This window comes from Calonectris borealis, chromosome 3, assembly GCF_964195595.1.
Source record: "Calonectris borealis chromosome 3, bCalBor7.hap1.2, whole genome shotgun sequence".
Taxonomy (NCBI): Eukaryota; Metazoa; Chordata; class Aves; order Procellariiformes; family Procellariidae; genus Calonectris; species Calonectris borealis.
The window spans coordinates 51,144,206-51,163,658 of record NC_134314.1 but is presented as its reverse complement, the minus strand read 5'-3'; the positions used below and the strand labels follow the sequence as shown (position 1 = coordinate 51,163,658).

The following is a 19,453-nucleotide window of genomic DNA, read 5'->3' as shown; positions in this document are numbered from 1 at the left end:
AAAGATGAGGAGGCTGTGACAAGAATGAAAGAACAGTAGCCAGTAGGGATGGTGTGTGGGACTGAAGCGAAGAAGCGAGGAGGTTGGGAGAAAGAAACCATGAATTTGGACCAGGAGTCAAAAATGGACTACTGAAGTAAGACTGTTATGTTGTTAAGAGAAGGGAAAGGGATGAAGGCATTGGGCTGAAAGTGAGAGACAGAGGGTCCTTGGGTATTACAGTATAATCTTTTCAAAGAGGTCAAAAAAAAGCTGTGAAACTCACTGACAAAATGTATGCTTTATTTCTCCAGTGATTGCTGCATTTAAAGAACATCAATCTACTGCCGGTGAATCGTGAGGAAGCTCTAGTGGCAGTGTGCGCCGTTGTGGATATCAAGGGTCTTGCCCTAGTTCTAAACCATTTGGACTTAGGAGAATTCTACATAAAGGGGGCAGAGGTGTTCAGTTTCTTAGATTGTAACACAAAGAATAGTGATTTTGAAAAGCTAAAGTGTCACATGTTAGGAGATGGCAGGTTTACTGCCCGTAGAACCCTAATTCTCTTCAGTTTATATGTATTATTTTAAGCAGACTTTAATTGCATAATCATGTTAGTTTTTCACAGAACACTTACCACATTAAGTGCAAGAATGGATATGGCTCAGGAAATGAATCAAGGAACTTGTCACCATTACAGGATGAGGTGCCTTGGTAGCTCCTCTTAAGTGCATCCCTCCGGCAATTTTCATTAACTTAGTCTTTCTGCACAGAAACATGCCATTGCATTCTGTCATTTTTAGACTCTGTTTATGAGCTGAAACTCCCTATTTAGCAACAGTTTGTTCTGTGACACTAGCTAACTAAACTGACTCAATGGCAGCTCCTTCAAAGCAAAGCTTTATTCTGTAGAGATAGGCAGTACAGAAAGCGAAGATTTGACACCAGAACCTTAACTCTCCTGTCATCTTTCCAGTTTTTGCAGGTTCTCTCCATTCTAGTTTGTCCCCTCTCCAGTTTGGGAGAGTCCGTTTACGATATGCCACAGGCATGTCCAGCCATTGTTGACTCCACAATCAAACCTCCTTCCTCAGGACAGTAACTTTTACAGTTTTGGTGCCCGTTTTGAGATGTCTCAGGTGTAAGAACAATAAACACCTTGTCGTTGTCACTGGAAACAGGTAACGGTGTTCCTTTTTCACAGCTTCCCCCTTGTAATTTCAAGTTATTTGTGCTTTCCTGGACTGCACTTCATCTTTCTTTGTGATGGAATTGTTTTCTATTTGCACCTTCTTTTACAGTATCCTTCAATGTAACTCTTTACAATGCAAAAAAAAATGAAGTGACCTGTATCTTGTATTTGTAAAGATAAGAAATCTAACACCCTCATTTTTCATGTGAATTTGGTCAATGGGACTGTTTTCTCACCAGAACTCTGCCTGATTTGTTGCAACAAAGCCTGGAAGTTGCAACTTCCAGGAAGTTGTAAGAGGAATGGATGTAAGTGATTGCAAAGACAGAATAGATCATATTACTGCTGAAGTATTTGTGGAATTGAGGAAGTCCCTTAAATCCAATTTCTGAAGATGGCTAGTGAATTTTCTTCCTCTGGGGTACAGAAAATCCATTCTCTGAATCCACAAAAGCTTTGGGTACATGTAGCTGCAAAGAGGCATCAATGATGGCTGTGCTCAGAATAAATGAAAGACTACATGATATACAGTGGACCACACTGTAGAACTGCAAGACCCAGAAGTCTTCATCTGGGCGCTCAGAACTAGTTGTCACTTTTGACGTTAACTGTTTGGTTGAAAGTACCTCTTCAGCTCACAAGGAGGCTGTTCATAAACCCCTTAGCTGTGCCACAGCAGAGCACCATAGGACAAAGTTACAAGGAAAGGCAGAGCATGCAGTAAATAAGTTCTGCTGGTGCTGCATCCCGAACAACTATGGCAAAAGACAAAAAATGCCCACAAACCTCAATTATGAAAATAGAAAACATGACTGTGTAGCTAAAGACTACACGTTGAACATTTTATCTGGGAACTTGAACTCTCTTCCCCATTGGTCTCTGTATGAAACACTGGCAGCAGGCACAGCACATCCCCTTCTGTGGGGCATCCCCAGCCAGCCAAGAGCCCTGGCCCAGCGCGGGGACCGCTCCCCCTCCAGCTGGGCCCTCTGCCATGGCGGGGCTGGCGAGGCCGGCCCACACACGCCGCTCTGGGAGGCGACAAGCACGGAGTGGGGAGGAGAGGCGGCAGCCCTGTACCCAGTGCAAGGGCTAAGGGTGAAGAAAAAGGGGAGCTATACCCTGTAGGCATCAGAGCCCCTTCCCCAGGAGCCGACCTCCCTCACCCAGCTCCCCCCAACTCCGACACCGCTACCCCCCCTCCCCTACCGGCCACTGCCGTCAGGCGAGGAAGCCGGGTGGGAGGGGGAAGGGAGAGCCTTGCCGCCCTCGCTTTACGGCCCGACGTGTTTTGCGACGCCCAAGATGGCTGCCCCCAGGGCACAATGAGCCCGCTCCGGCCGCCGCCGCGCCGCCGGGGGGGACGCGGGCAGGCAGCGCGGCCGCCGCGGGGTCCCACCGCCCGGGACTGACCCGGCCGCTGACGGCGAGGTGCGGGGGGGGTCCTCCGCCCGCAGCGAGCGAGTGAGCGAGGAGGGGGACTCGTCCGCGGCCGCTTGCTCACCCTGCCAGCGAGTAACGGGAGAGAGAAGCCTGCGCCGGGGCCCTCCCCGGGGCGGCGGGAGGGGATGTGGGGCGCCTTGCTGCGGCGCGGGGGCCGCGGCGCCGGCGGCCTCCGGAGTCTGGCGTCGGGCGGCCCGCCCTGGAGCCAGGTGGTGTCGGAGGCCGAGAAGATCGTGGGGTACCCGACGTCCTTCATGAGCCTGCGGTGCCTGCTGAGCGACGAGCTCAGCAACATCGCCATGCAGGTCCGCAAGCTGGTGGGCACCAAGCACCCCCTGCTCGACACCGCCCGGTAAGCACCCGGCCCACCGCCCCGCCAGCTGCGGGTCCGGGGGTGCTGGGGCCTCGGCCCCGGCCTCCGCGGTGGAAACCGCCGGCAGCCCTCAGGAGGCTTGTCAAAACCGGTGGGGAGTTTTGGGCTTCGTGAATTGTCAGGAGTTGAGGGTCGGGTCGGTGGCGGTGGTCGGCATGGCTTCACGGGCCCTCGGGCGGGTGGGCGCGTCGGCCGTGGCAGGTGCGGTGGCCGAGAGCGGCCGTGGCGGTGACCTGAGTGGCGTGTCCCTAGGGAAACCCTGCCTTCAGCCCTGAGGTTTTGCGTGGGCGGTTAGCTCACCGCTCCAGGATCGTCATTTCCTTGCCGCAGCAGGTTTTCCCTTCGGTTATCCTCTGTCATTCAGAAGTTGCTTCGTTGTAACGCCACGTGCAGTGAGTGAGTTTCCCCATGCGATGTGCAAAAAAGTCCCTTGGTAATGGAAGAAGTATGGCTGTCTTGCTAACAGTTACGTATTTTTTAATATTAAGGACTACATTGCAAGGAAACCAGTGGAAAAAACAGAGGAACTAATCAACTTAAAAGCTCAAAATGACACTACTCTGAACTATGTATTTTGTTACTAAGAGATTTAGAAAACATTGTCTGTTTTGGAATATCCAGCTGGGAGTTGTGAGTTTTTGTATATTGTTGAGATTTCTAGGGTTGCTAAGTTGATTATCCACTCTTTCATTTTTAAGGCAAACTGATGGAAGACTTGCATTCCTGCCAATAAGCAGAAGTGAAGTTGGGATTGTTGAACGGTGTTTTCTTTGACTGTGAAACAAGAACTGATTGGCAGTGGTTTTTTAAATGACAAATGCCAGAGCCTTAACAATATTAAAAAAAAAAAAAAAAGTGCAATTTTCCAAGGGCATTGGGTTGTGAGTTTGGGGTTTTTGGGGATTTTTTTGGAGGTGGTTTTTGTTTGATAGAACTGTTTTTTCTATAACTGCAAATATAGCAATGTTAATAGAACCCAAATTTAATATGCACAGTATTTTTGAACAGGCGTAAAACAAAAATTAGCATTTGTTCAAAACAAATGTTCTCCTTTTCTTTTAAAGAATAAAAATTGTAGCTGTGTAGTGATCTTTGGCAACTCCACAATTATGGGGTAGTGATATAAAAACAAGATTTGTTTTTCAAGCTCTCTGTCTCTAAATCTGGTTGTCTTGAGTGAGGAAAAGGAGTACAGGGGACGAACATAGCTTTTTAAAGAAACATTATTTTGGGGGAGGGGGATTTAGGTGCTGGCTTTAAGTAGACTTTTCTGGAAGAGACAAATCAACTTGTTAATAAAAATGGAAAATACCTGACTTTAGAAAATGCTGGTGGAGGGGTTTTTAAATTGTTTATAAATGCAGGTTGTGATATTATGGTAAGCTTGGCTTATCGTAAATTATAAGCTTGGCTTATAAATGATAAGCTTGGCTTTTTGTTTTTCTTTTTTAAGAGGAGGGACAAGAAGAAAATGTTTTTCTGCCTTTGGATCCAACTTTAAGGTCGGTTGATGGAACACAGGGAATAGGAGGACCGAAGCACAATGTACGTGGACTCTTAAGCTTCCACTGCAGTCGTAGAAGTATCATAGACACCTGCAGTGCTAAAATGGGACTTCAATATTAGCTTTAGAGAGTCTGTTTAGTGTGTAGTAGTTGCTGGTTTATTTGTGAATTAAGTTTAAATGTAGTATTTTAAGGCGTGGTTGGAGGTTTCATGGTGGAGCTGTGATGTGGAGGGGCGGGTTTTGTTTTTTTAAGTAGGCTGCTTCGGGCTTAATTCTGTAAGCCTGTGGCTTGTGGAACACCAGTAGGAATATAATCATGCACAGGGTCAGCAGGATTGAATCCATTACTTTTTAAAATTCATGTATGTTTCAGAGTACACTGCTAGCCTGATGTGTCGTGCTGGAAACAAAAGTCAGTATTTACTCACATAAAACCAAAACCGTGTGCCCTTATTTTGGGTGTTCTTATTTGGCTTCACTGGTATTTCCAAAGTTGCAGATGCACTTCCAATGGCCTTGACCTTTGTATTGTAAGAAGATTTAACTTCCTGCTGACAAGTTTCAGTATACCTGTAGCAATGCACAAATTGTGCCTTGCCTTGTTTTATGGTATGATTTTGCAATAAGGTGAATTTTGACCTTGTTCTTTCTTAGTAATTTTAATAATCTCTTTCTGAAATTTGGCTGTTGTATCTTTGACTGTAAATGTGATTGATTTTAGTTATGGGTCTGAGATCTATGCTCTGACTTATCATGGCTGTTTAGGAAACAGGTCTTGATTTTCAATCCTAGATACACGTTTTAAATCTCTGGCTCATTACCCATGCTTATAAAGTAACATAGGTTTCCTGTTGTGTGTTCAGGCAAATGTTTTAAAGCATGGGTATCTAAAATATGTTCTCTGGTGATTTCCTGAAAAACTTAAATGATAGGTATGTTCTGCAACTCTAGCTTTCAGACTGTAAATGCATGAATACTGTGTATGACTATTAAGTACTTCAACACTCAAAGAGATTTTTCTATTTGTGGGAACATCTGAAAAATCTGTGCAGTAAAGTTGATTAATTGCATGTGCTGTTTCTCAAGTTTCTACTAATTTATTTTTGAGGTGGTAAGTGGTGACAAATTATGATTGCTTGCTGTCATCTCTAAGCGATATTATTTTTCTTTAACCTTCTTTGACTGGTGGCGTTTTGTCATCAGTGTTTTTGTGTCTGCCTTCCCTTCCTGTCTAAATGCTTTGCTAGGCTTTGAAGTCTTCCTTAGACCATCAGGGATTTCTTACGCATTGGTAGAAAACCCTCTGCTTTATCTGCACAGAATAGGTTCTGAGCTGAGACTGCGTAAGACATAATTGCCACCACATTGAAAGCCTTCAGCGTAACAGGAGTACTGATGAGCATTTTTAACCTTTTGCCGAGCTTTGGGTCACTAGGCTGTTGCAACGCATAGCCTGTGCTGAGAGCCTGAAAGAAGGCAGCTTAAAGCTAACTGTCCATGTGAGACAGGGTACGTGGAGGAACAGCTGTTGGGGCAGTATACATTGCTCTGATGATCCCATTCGTTTCTTCCTCTCATTTGGATGCGGCGATGGCAGCTCCTGGGTGTAAGAGCCTGCCATGAATCAGGACTGCAGCAGGTGTTCTTCTGGGGTGATATGCGACCCTGATACCTCCTACCAAGCCTGTGCCTGGCCAGCAGCTTTAAATCTGTGAGCTATTACTGACTCTGCTCTACAGTGAGGGGTTTGGGAGTTCTGTAATCCGTGTGGTAAAGTCAAGTTTATCTTTTTTTCTTTTTTTTTTATTTTTAGGTTTTGGTTTCTTAAAAGTCAGCTGCATCAAGCGAACATCCTCAGTGCTAGCTTTGCCAGACTTGTTAGAAAGAGGACGAAATGTGAGGGAAAGGTTACATTTCATTTTAGAAAGGCTAATGCTTAGTGGTTAACAGATCATTGGAAGTTGGGGTATCTGGATTATATTCACAGCTGTGCTTTTGGCTCTCTGACCAGGGCAAGTCACTTAATTTTTCATACTTGCGTTTACTTATCTGTAAAATGAATAATTTAGCATCTGTTTTCTGGAGGTGTTACACTTCATTCATTACAGCCTGTATCGATCACTGTGATATTTGAGTGGAAAATGGAGCATAAGCAATATTATTTTAATGATAGCATTTGTTTAAAGTATTCTTTATTATTCACCTCTAATGGATGCTCTGGAAACAAAATTGCAATCTGACTAGTGCTGGATCTTTCTGTTTGTAGTCCTGTGAGTCACTGTATGGTTCTTCAGCGCTTTCAGTCTTTTTTTCCCTATAATGAAGTGTTTTCAGCTGCTCCTGAAAACTAACATTTAAATTCTTTTGCTCTTCAGGCTTTGTTGGACTAAATGAAAATTTTTTCAATGCATGAACGTATGACCTCCTTTTCAGTTTGGAAGCAAACAAATCTCCAATCTTCTCTCTTCTCTTTCCCCCTCCTTTCTAAGCTAGCATCCATCCTTCTTAATATAGGAAAGAATCTGTAATTGGCACAGCAATCTACTTTTCTCAAATACATAGTGTGAATAACGTTTTCTTGATTATTTAATCTCCCTTGAGAAGGGTATAGCTTGCTGCAGATTGTAAACAGTAAACGTTATGGCCAATGCATCACTTTTATAATATCACTAAATGAAATGGAACACTTCATACACATAAAATTATTATGGGATACCATTTAGCTCTAGCCATTCTGTCATTAGCATGTGGGAGGAATGATTATATTTTAGTTCTGTCAGAATTGTTTGTTGGTGATAAATGCTTAAGTAGACTTAGTTACTGTTTTCCTGGATTATTACAGAAATAAAAAGCCTCGATAGACCAGGTTTTGTTCTGTTGCAGCCTGCTCTGTGTAGATCTCTAGCCATTTTAAGCACCGAACATAAAATGCGATCCAGAATAGCTTCAAGATTACATGCTTTTTGGTTAAAATGTCCAATAACATTTGTTTCCTGATAGTTCTGTTTCTCTGTCAGCTTGAAATGGCTTAGCTCAGTAACACGTATCTTGTAACTTCAGATGTGTTTGCCCTCCTATATGAGTGACTGATTTCAGTGTAGACCTAGGGATTTGTTCTGACCTGGTGTTGATGGAGTTGTTATTGCCAATTTATATTTTGTTTTAACAGAACGGTGACTTCAAAACTATCTTTTTTTATAATTGTAGGTGCTGTGATTGACTAAGAGTAGCTTTTTAGCAACTTGTTTCAAATGTTAGTTAATTTCTTTTTCTGGGCTAGAAAAATTAAAGTGTCTATTTACTTGGCAGTGGTTAATCATAGAATCATAGAATCATAGAATCATACAGGTTGGAAAAGACCTCTAAGATCATCGTGTCCAACCGTCAACCCAACACACCATGCCCACTACACCACGTCCCTAAGGGCCTCATCTACACGTCTTTTAAATACCTCCAGGGATGGTGACTCCACCACTTCCCTGGGCAGCCTGTTCCAAGGCCTGACCACTCTTTCAGTAAAGAAATTTTTATGAAGTAACTTTCTCTGAAAACAGCCAGCAGCTGGATACTCAAAGTGACAAACAGAGGGTCTGGTCAACTTACAGCTTCTAAAACCAAAACTTACTGCAATCTTTTAATTGCTGGGTCTGTAACAGACCTTGGGGGCATAAAGTCCCTCTTCTGCTGTTGCTGGATCAGAAATTAAAGCACGTTTGCATTCACGGAATTTTGTTATTTTTTCAGCCTTCTGTAACACTTGGCAAAAAAAATATTTTTGTGGTAGAGAGATGGAATTCTTATAATCGTGGTCACAATGCCTGTGAAGTTAGCTATGAGGTAGCAGTTGTGTCATTTCCTATGTTTACCGCAGAGTTCTGTTGGACTTCCTGAAAGCACTGGCCACCAAAGTTAGCATGCAGAAAGTCTCAGTAGTAATGTCAAACGCAGAATTATTTTTTCCTGCTTGAGATGTTTGATACTATTTGCAAAATTACTGAAATACTGGTTATAGGAAGTTTGCCTTTGTCTGAGAAGACTGTTTCCCAAAGAATTCTGTGTAGCTGGTGGAAACAGAGGTGCTCTCAGAAGAGCTCCAGTTGAAGCACTGGAGTTAAATTCTTGCTTTGACTCACCTCATCAAGAAACTTCTCTCTTTCAAGAAAGGCTGGTCTTTCTTAGCTAAGTTAGGTTTTGTGAATGTCTTTCAGTCTATTTTGATAGACGTGAGTAGTAACTTCAAAAACCTTGTCATGTTACATGTCTTATAAATGTTGGTACTCCCTAGGGCTTTCTGTTACAATGCTCACCATCAAGTAAACCATTCTTAGACACCAAAAATCAGTTTCTTGTGTATTTTGGCTGAATGAGGTCACAAAGAGTGAAAAAGTTAACTCTGGCAGGTAAAAAGACATGAAGGAAATTAAACCGTTGTAGGTTCATATGTGGACTGAAACTTCCTTCTATATTTGATTCCTTCCATGATCTGGAAGGCCTTCACTATGGTTTTCAGTTAGCCGCCGCATAATATTGTCTTGTACAGTTAAGGGGAAGAGAGAATCCGTTTTTGTAGGTCACACTCATCCTTTATGCTGTAGCAAGATGGAATGAGATGAATAGATGTGTGGTATTTGTTATTTCTCCCAAATTTTGTTTTTCGTTTCTTTTCCTGGATAAGTTTCACCAACGTATGTTTTTTATTAGTTTTCTCCACCAGCAACATTACATTCATATACATAAAGGCTCATATCTGTCAGTTATTACTACTTTTTTTGAAGAGCTGTCAGTAGACTCCAGAAGATGAGAGTTGCATCAGAATTTGTACACTTGGGCTTGAGGTTCACAGTTCGCATTTAAGGAGCCTTAACTTCCTTTTTTTTTTTTTTGGTAAAACATTACATTTTTGTTGGGTTTGGCAGTGAGAATCTCATTCTTGAAAGTAAAGCATATTAGCCAGTTGTGTGTGTGTGTGTGTATATATATATTAAAAAAACAACTGGGAGCCTAAGCTAAAAAAATCTGACATATATACAATAATATTCTGAGCGAGATAAGTTGACAGTCTTAAGTTGTAGTGGCCTTCCTGTTTGCCTCCTCTGTAGTGGGCAAACTGTAGTATAGTGGTGAAGACATCCTGAAGGAGTAAAAAAGTGTTTACTCATGTTTGGTGCTTTTATTCTCAAAGATTAATTCCTTTTTTTCTTTTTCCCCTTTTTTCTTTTTTTTTTAACTGTATTAGTAAACTATCTCAAGAAGTAAAAGCAGTCATCATCATGATCATGGGTTTACTACAAATGTTGGGAGAGGCTGAACTGATGAATAAACAGCGAGTTTTCAGCTGTAGTGGTGCTGAGTTCTTGTCTTGTCATTCACTGATAGTATTTGTGTGAAGAATTTATGCAAAGGATGTTTAATTGTATGGTACAATAGCCAGTTTTGCTGAATATTTTGCCACCATAAGCAAAGTAGGATCGTGTAGCAAATCTGCAGGATGTGCAAAAGCTAGGCTGCAAATTAAATTCTCTTGCATTTGAATAATTGTTTTTTGCAATGATTCTCATTTAAATAACTATGTTCAGTCCAGGTTTCTGTGCTTATGAGGAACGTATTATTTCAACATATGGGGTGGTCTTAGTAAATGAAGTGTATTCAGTAGGTGATGATGCTATTTGGGATTTTCTGAGAGAATTATTTACAATGAAAACTAATATGCTGTCCTGATATTGGTAATTTTTAGTTTTATAGGGAATAGGAGTCTGAAGATTTCAGCAGAATTTAATGTACAACTCATTCTGATTAAATGAAAGACCTTGGGATTTCTTAAGCTTGGGTTTCAAGCATGTGAAAAAGAAACTGAATGTATAATTAACAGGTCCAAGTGCCAGTCAGTCTTGAAAGGATGTAGTATATCACACTGAGCGCAAACTTGGTTTTACTTCAGGCGCACAGCAGCCTAAGCATCTTTTTAAAATCAAGGTAATTTTTAAAGTTCACATCTGTTCTTTTCCGCTTTCAAGTACAATTGATTCGTAATGCATATGAATATTGAATATCAAGTTTAATGTACCAGTGAACGACTGTTATGTCCAATGTTTGCTCTACACAGGAAAAGAGTACTGAATAAGTGGAATAGTTTCAAATTAATACTTTCTGTAACCCAGAAGAGGGTTACCAAATATGCCTTTATATAAAGTGCGAATGAGAACCGATGTCATAGAGTAATCAAAATTCATATTTGGGTCACTGGGAACGGTTTTCACTCAGTGAATCTTCCATTTGGCTATGATAAGTTAACTTCCTTGCCTTACAAGAATAAGGGAAAAAGTACTTTTCCTAGGGCCTTTACTCTTTCTGAGGTCTATATTTTGTAGCTGGTAAAAAGCATTTCCCCTACTCAAGATATTTCCCCCCCCCCGCTGCCTTTTTCGTTGATACTGCCTCCCAGTTGACTTCTCTTCTTGTTTTGGAGGCAGTGGCAGGAGACCTTGCGAACGAGTCACCATGAGGATTTTCAGAACTCCCCCAAAAACCATGGGTAACACTGTATCCTCTACAGCACTTTGTAAATCTCTTCAGGAAAATACAAAGTTCACAAAGGACTCGGGAGTTATAAGCTCGGGAGTTATGTGTTTCCGTACTTACCCTGTTGCGTTCTCCTAGGGGTGGCAGACCATTGTCTTAAATTATTAATATCTTTCCTTTACCCCACATCTGAGTGTCTTAGTTTCCCTCAGGGTAGGCAGACTGTCTGCAGTGCTTGCCCTTAAGAAACTACTGCTGGAGACAAACCTGACAGACTACAAAGGAACACCATGAATTTAAAAATCGGATCTATTACAAAAATTAAGTTTAAAATCTGTAGCAGCTGCTTTGCTGTCCTTGAATTGTCCCTGTCAATTCTCTGGCATTGACAATCACTTTAGCTTAATTTTTTTTTCTTCTCTCTTGCTGTGTGAAAGATTCATTTAAAGAAAGAAAAAATGATCATATAGGAAAAACTGGTGAGACTCATTATACACGAGCTTTTATCAAACACATGCTGTGAACTAGCTAGATTTTACTTATAATGATAGATAGGGCTCAGAAATTTGCTTCAATACCTACTTAACTGAGAAACTCTAGGACCTGTTCAGCCTGCTGGAAGTTCTTCAGGTGAGCCGCAGTTGTCTTTTCTTCAATCCTCAGCTATTCCTAAAGAAGCATTAGGGGCTCCAGCTTTTGCATTCATCCTTCTAATTTCTTTTCCACTTAAATTACAAGTGATGGTTGTTGCCATTTTGCTTTCTCGTTCCTCTAGTTCCTTTCCTCAAAATAGCACTAGTTGGTACTTCTCCGTGGCTGCTCTTCCATCTTGGGGAAAAACAAAGGCAGGCCTGCAGGTAATCTTCTGTTTCTTAATAGAATGAAAGTGCATAGTAAACATCTCGTTCTTTTTGTTCCCCTTTTCTCCTTCCCAGCCAGGGAAAGAAGTCATACCTAGGAACTACTGATTCAGATTTATTTTTCTACTTAAAAACCACAAACAAGCAAACCCCATAGCCTCCGCCTCAATTTGTTTCAGAAAGTACTTCCTTTAGAAGGAGCTTTCTTCAAGATCAAGTAGAAATTATTTTTGACTATTTGTTACTTAAACAGTCCTATAAACATGAATTGATTGGCTTGATAGCTGCCACTAAGTATGCTCAAAATTAATTCATTTTATAGAATTTGAACTCTTTCCAAAAAAAAAAAAAAAAAATCATTCCCCCTAACTACTTCCATTATTTTTTTCTAGATCTTCACACTCGTGGTGCAAACTTGCTGGGATGACAGCTATATTTTTCATTAACTGCCTGTCCAGCACATCCCACAAGAGAATCGCAATCAAAGGGTTAATACATCTATATGCTGTCACTGCTCCTTGAAATAGCTTACATATTGCACCTTAAAAAAACAAACAAAAAATTTCTATATTTCAGTCACAAAGTAGGTCTGTGTCTGTAACAGGATGTGCTTGTGTAGACCCATCCTGCAAAGGCATAGTCCTGATTAAGGCAATTTGAGGGTAATGGTCTGTGCCAACGCCCTTTGTGTCTGGTTGTTATCTGAATGGTTAGCCAGTAGCAGAAGCACCATAATTAGTTGATTTGGTAAGACTGCTTTTAATCAAACTTAACAGAAAGTTCAAGTTGTTAAGAGCTAAGTGGAATGCTTGTTAGGTCAAATACACAAGGCAAAGCTTTGTGATCACGAGTGGAAAATCATCTCTCTTTTGCACCTTTGAAAAACAATTGTGCTAGCTTATATATTTGTTAGTGATTATTATTTTTTCCCAAAGATGCATTGTGTTCGTGTTAAATTAATGTTGACCTTTGCGACTGAATATGATAGAGCCACTGCGTTTTCATATTATCAAAATTCATGTATTTTCATAGGCTAGAAAATGAAGCTTCCTATGATATATCAGTGCAACCTGTGTGCATGTTTGTTATATGGGGTAAGTTTTTATTCCAGTAACCTTCCTGTCTCTGATTCCCAACTGCTTTTCATTTAATGTGGTTTGTGAAGATGAAGGTATACTGTGTGCACATTTTAAAAGGATTTCAGTGATGTTAATGCTACATTATGAAGTTTGTATTTGGATCATTCTTTTGGAAGTCGACTTCTGAATGCGAATCTGTCTGGTATGACATATTTCAGTAATTAAAAATTAATCTGCAGGAAAAACGTGTCTTCCCCAAACCTGTGGAGGTGAAGCTGAAGTGTAAAAGGCCGAGAGATCAATTCATCATCTGTTCTTTATCCCCAGCTGTTAAAGCCAGAAATACCGGGGAGGGTGTATACTCCATGTTTTATTGTCCACAGGAAGAATTTGTCACTTTCTGATTATTTGTAAGTTTAGATAGTATGGGCGTCATTGACAGGCTCTGCAAGGAATCGGATGTCATCTATCAGTAGGAGTAATAATGCAAAAAGACCGTTTTCAGAAATAAGGCTCGGAAGGCTCGAGGCAGCTGGAAGTACGGAGACCTTTAGGGTAATTGTGGGGGAAGCCCTTCTTCCAATACATGTTTATTCAAGAAATGGAAGGCATTAAAGGAGTTTCTACTATTAGAATTTGCAGTATATTTTATGTATCTTTTGTCCATAATATAATTTCATAAAACTGAAACAAATAGTTTTGCCAGTTGGAAAGTAGGAAGTGAATCCATGTAATGACTATAATGTGTCGTAGCAACCAAGTTTTAAAATAGTCAAATTCCAAAATAATGTTATAAAAATGACATCAGAGGAAAAAAAAGTATTGTGTGTTATGTTATAGCAACAGAAACTTAGGCTTGTTTTTTGTTTGTGAATCACTTGGGATCATATTGCTGCCTGTGGATTTTGAGGGGGCAGAGGGGGAAGTTTATGTCCTAACACATAGTGCACATTCAGGAGTTGGGGGAGGGAAATATATTTTTTTGGCCATCCTTGTTTCTGTGACACTTTGAAAGAGCCGAAGTTTTGTTAGGTTTTCCTGTTTTGATTTCTTTTTTTCAAATAAAATACTAACTGAATGTTCATGTTCTCATTTGCTTTTCTACTTTTAAGCCTTTAGGAGTTCCCGTGAATCTTTTGGGTCTTTTACTAGGGCTTGTCAGAGAACGATTAAGCTTTAGCAGCAGAACATTATGAATGAAACTTCAAGAGGTTGGTTTTTTTAATTAACACGAGCATAGCATTATTGGTGGATGCCAGCCTGCAGTGTGAAGTGTCAGTGCATCCCAGAGCAGTGGTGAGATTCGCAGCGGGTGTACGCGCATCCCTCTGCTACCTCGCCTGCGCACCGGGCTCCAAGCCGGGAGGAGCTACCTGGGTGGTGAGACAGGCTCGCCCTCTACCTCTTCTTACCCGACTGCCAGCTGAGACTATGGAGATCTATTGTAGGGAATCAGCTTGTGACCACAGTGCATGTCTAATAACTGAATATAAATGGCTGGCAGCATAGCTCTGTCTCGGATGCAAAGTGTGGACCCAGAAATGGGTTATATCTTGCTGTACTTCCACAGATGTTATGGTTTATAAGATTAGTGCATGCAGGTAGCTCCTCTGAATATGTTTTCGCTTCGGGGCTTTGATTTCTAATTTTGACAGGCCTCATCCTCAGTCTGCAGCGTTCTTTCAGATATACCATCTTCCTAATAGTTAATTTATCAAAAAAAAAACCTTTTTCAGATAACTGCTAAGAATTAAACATCTATTGCAAACAGAAGTTGAGGTGTCCTCTCAACTAGAATTTTTCCCCTCTCCTTCCATTTTCTGTTGTAATTGCCAGGTGACTGACTTGCTAGAAATATCAAGTCTGGATTAATATATTGTCCCTGGGTGGTACCAATGCTTCAGATTACCTTGGTGTGCATGTAGGTATTAAATATTGAAAGCTGTTTTCATGTTCTCATGTGGTGAAGCTCTATGTAAACAAGTCTTATTTACTAAGCCGTTTGGAAAGCATGTACACACCAGTATGCCTTAGGAAATCTGCCATTTAAGTGTTTGTCCTGATTTTTCTCTGGCTATGATAAATGGAGTGGTAGACAAGGAATAATAGCGAGTGTTATTGAGAGGAAGAAGCATTGTCCTGAGAATGTGAAGAAAATCTGTTTAAGCTCATGAATAACTTAAATGCTTACCAACCACTGCCACTAGACTTCACGAAACATTTTTCAATCTGTTTTTCAAAGGAATTTGAAAGTAAAAGTCTCTGTATGAAGTAGCATCTTTATGCTTTACAGATTTGTACCCCATGTGTTAAATCTGGAGACAAACAAATATAAGCCCTTCTTATGAATATAATTATTAGGAAAGCAAAAAATTACATTGAAGAAGATTGAAGACATATTAATACTTTAAATTGTCATGGAATGAGTGTTGCCATGCTATAGAACGTAATGCAAACATATGAAACCTGGTGTTGCTAATTACTGAGAGAGTGTAGTTGTACATTTCACATTTAAAAAACCCAACCAACCAAAAAAAAAACCCACTTCGGGAAGTGATAATGTGCAAGGTTTTTTTTGTTTTCTACCTCCAAACGTGTGTTGTTAAAGACAGCAGATGCTCAAACCTTATATATGTTTAACCCTTGCCTTATGAGTAATTTGGAGATGTTTTTACACTTCTATATCAAGAATGGGAAATCCTTTTCTTTGCTGAGTGCTGAATAAACCTTTCAGAGCTGGTCTAGCTCTAGAAGGAGAGTTAGGAGAAGAAAGAGAGCTAGCTCTCTCTTAGCTCTAAATTCCCTATTGATGATTCTTATGAATTCACAAACCATTGATTATTTACTTATTTATTTTTACTACTGAGACACAAAAGGCAGAAACATGCAGGCTGGTTATGACGAAGGGAAGTGTAACTGTCGGTAGTCTATTGTGTTTCCACACCTGATGTAATTTTATTTCAAATGGAATTTTGCATTAAATTACCTCAAAAATGTCATCATTTGTTGATATGAATAAGTTTAAATTCTTCCCTCCCCTGTGAATGATGAATTATTCTTTCATGAGAGATCTAGATTATTTTAATTAATTACTTCGGGGTTTAAATCTTTAAATTTTAAATTAAGTTACAGGTGAGTTAAGCTCATCCCTGAGGAGCTTTTACTGTGTTAGCAGTGGAGAAGAATAATATTTGCTGCATAATTCTCTAATGGGCTGTTGTATGCTGGTCTATTGAAGAAGACTGCTGTTTTGCTTTTGATTTCTGGTCTGTGTCCAGCATTTCAGGGAACAACTTGGACAATTAGAAGATATCACCGGAAACATATTTTCCTGTCAGCTGTGGAAGAGAAAGACCCACTGAAATATATTGCTTTGTGAAGTTGTTGAGGACCACAGAAATTTAATATAAAACTAAATGAGACACTGATAACCACATACATGAAATTTTTGTAGACAATGGGCAAAACACAGAGACGGGTTTATTGGTGTTAATTTCATATCCTGATTTCAGTAGGTATTCCCCTTGCTTAAATATTTCTCATATATGTATATAACTATATATACAATTATAAAAAGGTAACCTTATCAGTTGCTTATGGGCTGTGGGGATTGAACCAATGCTTATTTTCCTGTTCTCGAGTATGATTATTTGTTGAAGATGTGATAAATTTAGGTCATATTTGGCATGTGTTTAAGCTGAGCCTGAGACTGATTTATGAAAAAGAGGGAATAACAAACCTAAATTGTGTATTTTCCCTTGTGTGGCTATTGCAGCCAAGCTGCAATTTATTTTGTAGTATCTCAAGTTATGATAAAAGATACATTCATAAAATAAAGTAGGGTAAGGAGTTCAGTCGTTAAACCTTTTTTTTTTTGTTTTTTTAAAGTTAGCTTTCATCATTGTGCCTTTAATTGTATTAATTACTTCAAAGAATTTTCTTGGAGGCTAGTTGAAGAGCAGAATCAAAGGGAAGGGAAATTGCCTTAAGCAAAGACTTTTTTGTGAGAATGTTCTTACAATAACTTATGGGAGAGACATCACTAAACCAGTCACTTTTAAAATCCCTCCCCTTCATGCTTTTTTTAAATCTTAATATTTTTGGTTTCCGAGTAATCTTCCAGAATACCATATTTCAATGCCTGCAGCCAATGGTAGAGAGCAAAGTGTTTGTCCTGTAATTAAAATTTTCTCAGATATTTTCATTTTGATATCTTTTGAGGACAGGATACTAAGTTAGATGAATGCAGTTGTTGAATTTGGTGTGCTCTCTGGGCTACTTTTTTTACCTTTCCCGCCCCCCTAATGTTCAGTGGTTAGAGTGCTAGCGTCTCACGTAAGAGGCCCAAACGAGTTCTTCATTCTGCCTGTGTGACTGATTTTGTGGGCAAATTGTGGCAACTTTACATGTGCAGCGCCATTTGGGGATGTGGGCTCAGAACCTTGGCAGGAGCATACCGCCCCAGATACCCTGAGGTCAGAACACACGTGTACATTTTTCTTCCCACTCCGTTGTGCTGTAGAGATCCCCCTCAGGAGGCAAAAAAAATGTGCCTTAGCCTGGTGCAATGCTTACCAGTGTGCAAGATCTGGAATATTAACAGAAAAGTTCATGAAAAATTTAAATGTGGGTAACTGCATTTTGTGAAGGTTGGGGTTTTTGTGTAGTTAGGTACCCTAGGAAGCAAGTGGTTGGAACTCGCCCATCATGTTAAATTCACAGAGTTAAATCCAGTTGGTGGCCGGTCACGAGCGGTGTTCCCCAGGGCTCAGTTTTGGGGCCGGTCCTGTTCAATATCTTTATCAACGATCTGGATGAGGGGATCGAGTGCTCCCTCAGTAAGTTTGCAGCCGACACCAAGCTGGGCGGGAGTGTTGATCTGCTGGAGGGTAGGAAGGTTCTGCAGAGGGACCTGGACAGGCTGGATCAATGGGCCGAGGCCAATTGTATGAGGTTCAACAAGGCCAAGTGCCGGGTCCTGCACTTCGGCCACAACAACCCCAGGCAACGCTACAGGCTTGGGGAAGAGTGGCTGGAAAGCTGCCTGGAGGAAAAGGACCTGGGGGTGCTGGTCGACAGCCGGCTGAACATGAGCCGGCAGTGTGCCCAGGTGGCCAAGAAGGCCAACGGCATCCTGGCCTGTATCAGAAATAGTGTGGCCAGCAGGAGCAGGGAGGTGATCGTGCCCCCGTACTCGGCACTGGTGAGGCCGCACCTCGAATACTGTGTTCAGTTTTGGGCCCCTCACTACAAGAAGGACATGGAGGTGCTGGAGCGTGTCCAGAGAAGGGCAACGAAGCTGGTGAAGGGCCTGGAGCACAAGTCTTATGAGGAGCGGCTGAGGGAACTGGGACTGTTTAGTCTGGAGAAGAGGAGACTGAGGGGAGACCTCATCGCGCCCTACAACTACCTGAAAGGAGGTTGTAGCGAGGTGGGTGTTGGTCTCTTTTCCCAAGTAACCAGCGATAGGACAAGAGGAAATGGCCTCAAGTTGCGCCAAGGGAGGTTTAGATTGGACATTAGGAGAAATTTCTTTACTGAAAGAGTGATCAGGCCTTGGAACAGGCTGCCCAGGGAAGTGGTTGAGTCACCATCCCTGGAAGTATTTAAAAGACGTGTAGATGAGGCCCTTAGGGACATGGTTTAGTGGGCATGGTGTGTTGGGTTGATGGTTGGACTCGATGATCTTAGAGGTTTGTGGTTTGTTTTTTTTTTTTTTATTTTTACCAGCTATTGTGAAGTCCTCCATTGAAACACTACTTGCAGTTAACTTGGAATATGCTTCATTTTTTTCACTACAAATGATGTAAGATTGCTTTGGTTGTTACAAATTTAATATAACTAAGTTGTTAATATTGAAATACAGTAACAGTTTGGGATGTCAAACAGTGAAAACATTATTTACAGAAGATGTTGAAATTCATGCTGCCAAGTAAATGGGAACTTTTTATTGGCATACTGTGATACTAAAAAAAAAAAGTCTTTGTTTATTTCATATGTAAAGAAAGTTACATCCAACCTGATTTATTTATTTTTTGCTTCATGCACAAGTGATCCTAACACATTTTTAGACTGAGGCAGAAAGTAATCTCCAGGTAACAATATTCTGTGCTATTTTAAGGATGTATGCCCTACTGATGATTTTTAAAGCGCAAAATAATGATGACATACCATGCAGAGGTCTTGCTTGCCTGAGGCAAATGGTCTGAATGCACTAGTTGCAGACTTCTGTTTGCTGATGAAAGCGTTGAAAAGGAGCTGGGTTTCATTGTTTTGTTGTTGGTTTTTTTTTTGTGTTTTTTTCTTTTTTTAAGTGGCATTTATCTTTTTAAATTTACTATTAATTATACTGCATTCAATTAACAGCTGAAATATTTTACACAGAATAAGAAAAGAAGTGTAAGGGCTTCTGGGAAAGGAGTTTGGAGCTCAATTTTGGCAAAAGTAAGGTTCAGTTGATTGCTTGATAATGGCAGGCCAGCCAGTTTGGACGAAGCATGC

The 19,453-nt window shown here is 40.8% G+C and overlaps 1 protein-coding gene across 3 annotated transcripts in view; it reads left to right on the top strand.

The window, feature by feature from the left end:
• The first annotated feature begins 2,469 nt into the window (after nucleotides 1–2,469).
• Nucleotides 2,470–19,453, top strand: part of PDSS2 (decaprenyl diphosphate synthase subunit 2) — a 127,156-nt gene continuing 110,172 nt past the window's right edge. The window contains exon 1 of one of the 3 annotated variants that reach the window (XM_075145615.1): nucleotides 2,470–2,966. In XM_075145615.1, the coding sequence (XP_075001716.1) occupies nucleotides 2,740–2,966 (227 nt within the window). In that variant the 5' untranslated portion in view covers nucleotides 2,470–2,739. The remainder of the gene's footprint in view (nucleotides 2,967–19,453) is intronic. The other 2 variants (XM_075145616.1, XM_075145617.1) reach the window with 2 other exon arrangements.